The sequence below is a fragment of the Chiloscyllium plagiosum genome, chromosome 45 (assembly GCF_004010195.1).
Source record: "Chiloscyllium plagiosum isolate BGI_BamShark_2017 chromosome 45, ASM401019v2, whole genome shotgun sequence".
Classification (NCBI taxonomy): Eukaryota; Metazoa; Chordata; class Chondrichthyes; order Orectolobiformes; family Hemiscylliidae; genus Chiloscyllium; species Chiloscyllium plagiosum.
This window is the reverse complement of record NC_057754.1, coordinates 3,436,507-3,445,210: the sequence shown is the minus strand read 5'-3', so window position 1 is coordinate 3,445,210 and position 8,704 is coordinate 3,436,507. Positions and strand designations below refer to the sequence as shown.

The window sequence follows — 8,704 nt, the reverse complement described above, 5'->3', positions numbered from 1 at the left end:
TGTCCCATGTCACCTTCCCCCACCCAGCGACATGGTTCGCCCTGTGTCTCACCCCCACACAAAGAGTTGGTCCGCCCCATGTTGGTCACCCCCTCTTGCAAGATCCAGTGTAGGGACTGATACCTAGTGGCCTGTCCTCCCCCTTCGGATGCTGCCTGACCTGCTGGCCCTGTGTCTCACCCCCACACAAAGAGTTGGTCCGCCCCATGTTGGTCACCCCCTCTTGCAAGATCCAGTGTAGGGACTGATACCTAGTGGCCTGTCCTCCCCCTTCGGATGCTGCCTGACCTGCTGTGCTTTTCCAGCACCACTCTAATCTAGACTCACCCCTCCCTACCTACCCACACACACACCCAGACACAAACACACACACACACACAGACACAGACGTACGGGCGAGTTGGTTCCTGGATCAGCTTCCTCCGCTGTCCCCTGTCATTCCTGCGCTTTGTCTGGTCTGTCCTGTAAGAGAGACATCTCAAACTCAGAGTGTTTCCTGTTCTGAGAGCAGGGCTACTCTCTCTCTCTCTCTCTCACCACCACCAACAGCGGCAGGAGGGGGGGACAGGTTTCTCCCTATCTAATCCCTTGTCCCACACCTTCAACAATAAAAAAAAAGATTTCTGCAGCTTATTGTTAGTGGGATCTTGCTGTGCGCAAGCTGCTGTAAAAATGCGTCACTCCCTCCCGTGACCCCCTAGTTTTGGGTCCCGTGACTGCAGGTGCCCAGCCAGTGATCTTATTGAATAGTGGGACAGGCTTGAGGGGACGAATGGCCTATTCTGAAGGTGTCTGTTTGTGCGACTCTCCCAGTGCAGGACTGTCTGAGTGCTGCACTGTCAGAGGTACTGTCTCTCAGCCACCATTGGCACAGATCTGGGAGGGCCACAGAAACTGGGGTATTTACTCCAGTTTTGAGGGGCTGCAAGTTATCCATTCAACGAACATCACTAAAGACACAGGTGAGCTGCACAGTGCTCACCTTTGCTTAATGTGGGAGCTTGCAGTGCACAAATTGTCTGCTACTGTGACCTCAATACAACAAGAGCTCCTCATTGGTTAAACAGCACATTTGCATGTCCAAAAGACCACGATTCAGCAAAAGCTCCTCATTGGACATCTTATCGTGCTGCTTAACCAATGAGACGTTCTTACTGAATTGTGGTCTTTTGATTGGACATGCTAATGAGCTACTTAACCATTGAAGAGCTCCTGTTGAAGTGTGCCCTTTTCATTGGTTAAGCAGCGCATTAGGATGTCCAATCAAAAGACCACAATACAACAAGAGCTCCTCATTGGACGTGCTAATACGCAGCTTAACCAATCAGAAGACCACAAATCAGCAAAACCTGTTCATTGGTTAAAAGGCACATTAGGGTGTCCAATGAAGAGCTTTTGCTGAATTGTTTTCTTTTGATTGGACAACCTAACGTCTATTTAACCAATCAAAAGGAGACAATTCAACAAACTCTCCTCATTGGTTAAGCTGCACATTAGGATGTCCAATCAAAAGACCACAATTCGACAGGACCTCCTCATTGGTTAAGTAGCACATCAGGCTGTCCAATAAAAACCTGCTCCCAGCTCAGTTTGACAGTGAGGGGGTTAGCATGACAGAGTCCATGTCTTCCCTTACCTTGATGTGACTTGTTTGAAATCTTTCTTTGGTCTGGAAGGAAGAAAGCAAGATAGAGTCAAACAGAGGCCTAGCTAACCACTGTGTGTGTGTGTGTGTGTGAGAGCCAAGACCCAGGGGCCAGCTCACCAGACAGAGGTGGACAATTCCCAACTCCCCTGCCGCCCACAATGCATCTCTCTCCACCCCCGAGTCGGGAGAGAGTCTCCCAGATTTCTAACCAACCTCCATCGTCCCAGGCCCTGGGAATTCCCTACTCCGGGAGAGGGAAAGGGGAGCGTTTGAGGAGTTATTTTTTGATGCCCGCAATTGCACTGAGTTCAAGCGTTTTTCTCCTGTTCAGTGTCCAGTTCACTGTTGGCCCCACCATCACAGACATGCGAGATTCTGATGGCGATCTGCGATGGCTTTGTTCAGATTTTCAGAAAAAACGTTGGCTTCCATCCGGCTCACTCCTCGGTGGACAAGAGCTGGAGTAGGCCACTCGGCCCCTTGAGCCTGATCGTGGCTGATCTTTCTGTGGACTCAGCACCACCTACCCACTCTGTAACCCTTAATTCCTTTCCTGTTCGCAAATCTATCTTTGTCTAAAAAGAAATTCAGCGAGGTAGCCTCAACTGGGCAGAGAATCCCACAGATTCCCAACCCTCCGGGTGAAGAAGTTTCTCCTCAGCTCAGTCCGAAACCTGTTCCCCCTTTATTTTGAGGCTGTGCCCCCTGCTTCTAGTTTCAGCCCTGCTTCCATCTTATCCACTCCCTTCATCGTTTTATTTGCTTTCAAAAGATTCCACCCCCTCCATTATTCTAAATCCCAATGAGTATAATCCCAGGCCACTCAGTGTCTCCTCATAAACCAACCTCTCAACTCCAGAACCAATCTGATGAACTTCCTCTGCACTCTTTCCAGTGCGAGTGCATCTTTTCTCAAGTAAGGAGACCTCACCAAGTGTGGCCTCACCATCATCTTGTACAGCTGCAGCCTAACTCCATCCCTCTAGCAACGAAGGACAGTATTCCATTCTCCATCTTCATTACTTGCTGCACTCACATACCAACGTTTTGTGATTCCTGCACAAGGTCGCCCAGGCCCCTCTGCACAGCAGTGTACCCTTGACGGTGACAGTGTGGGGCATCATTTCACCAGTATTGGCAACAGCGAGATGTCTCGAAAGCCCCGTTGAGGTTCCCAGGCAGAGGTTGAGCTGCTAAGGCAGTCTGTCGTCTGTTGATAACTCCCGTCCTTATCCATCTCTTGAATGAATCTCTCCATGGCAGCTGACTTGGTTCCCTCATTCCCATCCGCTTTCGAGACCAGCTCTTGCGATTTGAGGATTAGAATCTCAAGGCTCAAGCGTGGAGCACCACAGCGTCACACTCTGTTCCTGCAAGTCAATGTTCTCTCAGGCTTGAACCATCAAATCTCCGTGAGGTTGGACAATTAGTCACCGTCTCTCTAGCAACCTTCTCCGGCCACTCACTTCACTTCTTTCCAGCTGATCGCTTGCTGACCAAAGCCATCCCGCCTCCTCCTGTCCCCACACTGCCATTTCCTTTTCATCTTCAATATTTGCTGGGTCTTCTGCAAACATATCTCCCAGCATGCCCTGGCCTTGTTTGGCCTGGAAGGTATCTCAGCTTGATGTCTAGTTTCCCCTTCAAAAGCCCCCAAGCTGATGGTCACCATCCTTGGCCACATGCCAACACCTTAGTTGAGAGTAGGGTATCTTCTCCCTCAGCAGATGCTCTCTCATGACAGGATCGCCAATGCTGGACATGGACCTATCTTCCAATTGACCAGAACCTCAGGACTCAGCTCAATGTTTCAGTGCTACCACACATTAACCAGTAGTCTCCCTCTCCCATTGAGCTCTGTTGTTGAACAAATATTGCTCACAAGCAACATTCATAAGGTTTTCAAAGCACATACAGTCAGAGAGATCTACGGCACAGAAACAGACCCTTTGCTTCAACTCGGCCATGCTGACCAGATATCTAGTCCCATTTGCCAGCACTTAACCCATCTCCCACTAAACCCTTCCTATTCATGTCCCCATCCAGATGCCTTTTAAATGTTGCAATTGTACCAGCCTCCACCACTTCCTCTGGCAGCTCATTCCATACACGTACTACCCTTTGCGTGAAAAAGTTGCCCCTCAGGTCCCTCTTAACGTTTTCCCCTCTCACCCTAAACTTAGGCCCCTTACTTCTGGACTCCCTACACCCAGGGAAAAGCCCTTGTCTATTCACCCTATCCATGCCCCTCAGTCTCCGAAGCTCTAGAGAAAACAGCCCCAGCCTGTTCAGCCTCTCCCTGTAGCTTAAACCCTCCAACCCTGGCAACATTCTTGTTAATCTTTCCTGAACCCTTTCAAGTTTCACAACATCCTTCCAATAGGAGGGAGACCAGAATTGAACATGATATTCCAAAAGTGGCCTAACCAATGTCCTGTACAGCCGCAACATGACCTCCCAACTCCTGTACTCCATACTCTGACCAAACGCCTTCTTCACTATCCTATCTACCTGTGACTCCACTTTCAAGGAGCTATGAACCTGCACTCCAAGGTCTCTTTGTTCAGCAACACTCCCCAGGACCTTATCATTAAGTGTATAAGTCCTGCTAAGACTTGCATTTTCAAAGTCTCTCCTGTTCCTCAGTGAGATCTGAGTGGTACACGGTGTGGAGCACCATTCTTCCAGCACTGCCAGCTCCAATCATTTGCTCAGGACTGTCCCCAGTCAGTTTGGTACTGACTTCTGAACTCTGGGGTAAGGGTCACCCACCCACTCCTGGGACAGGGGTCAAGGCCCTCTGTGGAAGGTAGGGCCCATCCCAAGGTACACCCCAGCATGTGGGATCCTGCCCCCGAGGTCCCACCACCCCGAGTCAGGGAAAGGCCGACTGTGTAGAATTCCCATCAGGAAGGGCTCCCCTAGAGTCTACAATCTTACCTACACTCACAGCGTCTGTGCTGAGTGAACGGCATCTCCACCAGGTTAGACATTTGATGTTTGACTTTTAAAATCTGTAACAGAGACAGAAAAGCAGGAGATATGTTGGAAAGGCTGACACACGAGGGACAGGGATAACAGGGACAGGGATTACAGGGACACGGATAGACCAGGGACAGGGATTACAGGGACAGGGATAGACCAGGGACAGCGATTACAGGGAAATGGATTGATGAGGGATAGGGATTACAGCGTCAGGAGTTGAGGGACTGGGAGAGATGTTCGTCACACACTGTGATGCTCCCCCTCTCATGACAGACAAATACAGCGTCTGTCTCGAAGGGTCTACTCAGTAACAGGGCGTTACCAAACCATGTTTGTCGGATTGTCTGTCCCGAGGTAGCGCCGCTCTGTCGGAGGGCCAGCGCCGAGGGAGCGCCGCTCCGTCGGAGGGCCAGCGCCGAGGGAACGCCGCTCCGTCGGAGGGTCAGCGCCGAGGGAACGCCGCTCCGTCGGAGGGTCAGCGCCGAGGGAGCGCCGCTCCGTCGGAGGGTCAGCGCCGAGGGAGCGGGCACTGTCGGAGGGGTCAGCGCTGAGGGAGTGCCGCACTGTCGGAGGGTCAGTGCTGAGGGAGTGGGCACTGTCGGAGGGTCAGCGCTGAGGGAGTGGGCACTGTCGGAGGGTCAGCGCTGTGGGAGCGGGCACTGTCGGAGGGTCAGCGCTGCACTATCGGGATGGGACTGACCGTAGTGCCTGGCCCCGAGAGGAAGCTCCATTTAGACAGTGGGCCGTACCTGCAGGAGGATGGTTTCAGTGACTGTGGGGACACACTGCAGCTTCTCATCGTTACAGCAACCAGAGCATCGGGTCAGCAGGACACATGAAGGCACAAAGATATATTCGACCTCGTTGGGATATTCCCCACTGATGGCGATGAGAGTCTCACGAGTTTGACAGACGGAATGCCAGTACACATCCATCCAGCTCATCACTAAGGGAGAGACAGCGAGAAACCAGCTCACACACTGGCCCATTCCCTACGCCGCTTCCTGGACCCCATCCACCCAACTCTGCACTCGGAAGACAGGACAGGTCAGTCATATCAGATACTGATGGGCCAGGCCAGTCATTCTGAAGATGCACGAGACATCCCAACTTCCCAGGCACATTAGAGACACAGACACCCTGGGAATCGGTCATTTGATATCTGAACCCACCCCCGTTCCCACTCCCCACCCCATCTCCCCCAAACCTACAATCAGACTTAGATACTGTCCTGGGGAGTGTTTGATGGGGGACAGTGTAGGGTGTGTTTTACTCTGTATCTAACCCCGTGCTATTCCTGTCCTGGGGAATGTTTGATGGGGGACAGTGTAGAGGGAGCTTTACTCTGTATCTAACCCCGTGCTGTCCCTGTCCTGGAGAGTGTTTGATGAGGGACAGTGTAGGGAGAGTTTTACTCTGTATCTAACCCCGTGCTATTCCTGTCCTGGGGAATGTTTGATGGGGGACAGTGTAGAGAGAGCTTTACTCTGTATCTAACCCCGTGCTGTCCCTGTCCTGGGAAGTGTTTGATGGGTGTCAGTGTAGAGGGAGCTTTACTCTGTATCTAACCCCGTGCTGTCCCTGTCCCTGGGAAGTGTTTGATGGGGGGACAGTGTAGGGAGAGTTTTACTCTGTATCTAACCCCATGCTATTCCTGTCCTGGGGAGTGTTTGATGGGGGAACACAGTAGAGGGAGCTTTACTCTGTATCTAACCCCGTGCTGTCCCTGTGCTGGGGAGTGTTTGATGGGGACAGTGTAGAGAGAGCTTTACGCTGTAACTAACCCCGTGCTGTCCATGTCCTGGGGAGTGTTTGATGGGGAACAGGGTAGAGGGAGCTTTACTCTGTATCTAACCCTGTGCTGTCCCTGTGCTGTGGAGTGTTTGATGTGGGACACTGTAGAGGGAGCTTTACCCTGTATCTAACCCTGTGCTGTCCCTGTCCTGGGGAGTGTTTGATGGGGGACAGTGTTGAGGGAGATAACTGGGTGAATATTAAGAGAGACGGGTCAGTACGTACCTTGGTTCGATTGCTGCTGTGTCTGCAGTGGGTAACGTGGAGTCTGAAAGAGGGAAGACTCTGATTAGAAATCAGTGTGTCGAGCTCAAACAGCTGGTTACCACAGTACGGGTTCCCCTTGGAGCTGCTCATCATCCCAACTGGGAAATCTATTGGCTGTTCCTTCAGTGTCACCGGGTCAGAATCCCGGAATTCCCTCCCTCAGGGCATTGTGGGTCTACCCACAGCACACGAACTGCAGCAGTTCAAGATGGCAGATCACCCCCACCTACTCAAGGGGGGCAACTAGGGACGGGGGCAAGTCTGCACGGGGGCAAGTCTGCATTCATTCCAACTGGGCAAGGGACCAGACACAGCCCCTTCTGCCCCTTGAGGCAGACTATCCCTATTCAAGCCATCTCTCCCACAGTGAGCTCGGGCTGTCTGGACTCCCCGTGGAGGGACAGTGCTCAGCGCTGCTCCCTGTAGGGTTAAACAGGAGATGCCTCCCTCACATCAGGGTACAGCTTCATTAACCCAGGGTTCAAAGGCTCACACAGACTGAGCTCACACTCCCTCGACTGTCAGAGATGACCGAAGTGACGAGTTCAAGGAGTCAAGTGGGTTGACAGAGAGAGACAACACTGCCCCTGATTAAGGGAAGATCGGTCAGATCAATGGGCAGGACCATTCAACCCGAGCCGGAACCTTCTGGAATAATCCCAGGAGCGCGTCTTCACAAGTGGAGTGGAAACAGGGACTCTCACCCCCACCACCCGAAATGTACGTTCGAGGCTGGGTCTTAATGAAGCCTGAAATATGGGAGTGTCAGGCTGAATGGCCATCAATTATTCAGGTGTAAAGATGATCTCCAGGTCACCGCACTGTCGGAGGGTCAGCGCCGAGGGAGCGCTGCACTGCCAGAGGGTCAGCGCCGAGGGAGTGGGCACTGTCGGAGGGTCAGTGCTGAGGGAGTGGGCACTGTCGGAGGGTCAGTGCTGAGGGAGCGCCGCACTGTCGGAGGGTCAGTGCTGAAGGAGTGGGCAGTGTCGGTGAGGCTGTCTTGCAGATGTTACATTGTACCGAGTCTGTCTCTACCATTTCACCTGGCTGCAGAACATGACCTGGGCACAAATCAGTGATAAATTGACTTATTGTCAGGTGTGGTCACACTGCCGGATGGGTGCTCCCTTGTCTGCAAAACCTTCACTTGGTGAGTGTGGGTGGGGAGGAAGAAGATGTGAGGGGGAATAGTGCTGTCCCTCAGTCATTTCTGTTGCAGCTGCAGTTGCACTGTACACCAGCAGATGGTGATAGTGCACCACAGATACCTGGGTCCTCAACCATCAGCCACTGGTCCCAAGTCGCAGACTGCACTCACACCCCTGTGCCCTTCACACTTTCATGAAGCTCTCTTGACAAAATGGGGTCGGAATAAAAATCGGGAAGCAGTTGGGCAGCAGCGCGGTCAGCAACAAGTGCATTAGCAGTTGCATGAGAGAGAGAGTGAGAGAGAGTGAGAGAGAGTGAGAGAGAGTGAGAGAGAGTGAGAGAGAGTGAGAGAGAGTGAGAGAGAAAGTCGGATCGTGAGAGAGAGTGAGAGAGAGTGAGAGAGAGTGAGAGAGAGTGAGAGAGAGTGAGAGAGAGTGAGAGAGAGTGAGAGAGAGTGAGAGAGAGTGAGAGAGAGTGAGAGAGAGTGAGAGAGAGTGAGAGAGAGTGAGAGAGAGTGAGAGAGAGTGAGAGAGAGTGAGAGAGAGTGAGAGAGAGTGAGAGAGAGTGAGAGAGAGTGAGAGAGAGTGAGAGAGAGTGAGAGAGAGTGAGAGAGAGTGAGAGAGAGTGAGAGAGAGTGAGAGAGAGTGAGAGAGAGTGAGAGAGAGTGAGAGAGAGTGAGAGAGAGTGAGAGAGAGTGAGAGAGAGTGAGAGAGAGTGAGAGAGAGTGAGAGAGAGTGAGAGAGAGTGAGAGAGAGTGAGAGAGAGTGAGAGAGAGTGAGAGAGAGTGAGAGAGAGTGAGAGAGAGTGAGAGAGAGTGAGAGAGAGTGAGAGAGAGTGAGAGAGAGTGAGAGAGAGTGAGAG

The 8,704-nt window shown here is 52.1% G+C and overlaps 1 protein-coding gene across 1 annotated transcript in view; it reads right to left on the bottom strand.

Annotated features, from left to right (window-relative positions):
- The window catches only part of LOC122543984 (snake venom vascular endothelial growth factor toxin ICPP-like), a 39,859-nt gene that overhangs the window by 21,218 nt on the left and 9,937 nt on the right, over window positions 1–8,704 (bottom strand). Inside the window, exons 2-6 of the mRNA XM_043682993.1 lie at window positions 6,653–6,695; window positions 5,383–5,579; window positions 4,589–4,662; window positions 1,637–1,669; window positions 384–462 (exon numbers count right to left, since the gene is read on the bottom strand). Of these exons, the coding sequence (XP_043538928.1) occupies window positions 384–462; window positions 1,637–1,669; window positions 4,589–4,662; window positions 5,383–5,579; window positions 6,653–6,695 (426 nt within the window). The remainder of the gene's footprint in view (window positions 1–383; window positions 463–1,636; window positions 1,670–4,588; window positions 4,663–5,382; window positions 5,580–6,652; window positions 6,696–8,704) is intronic.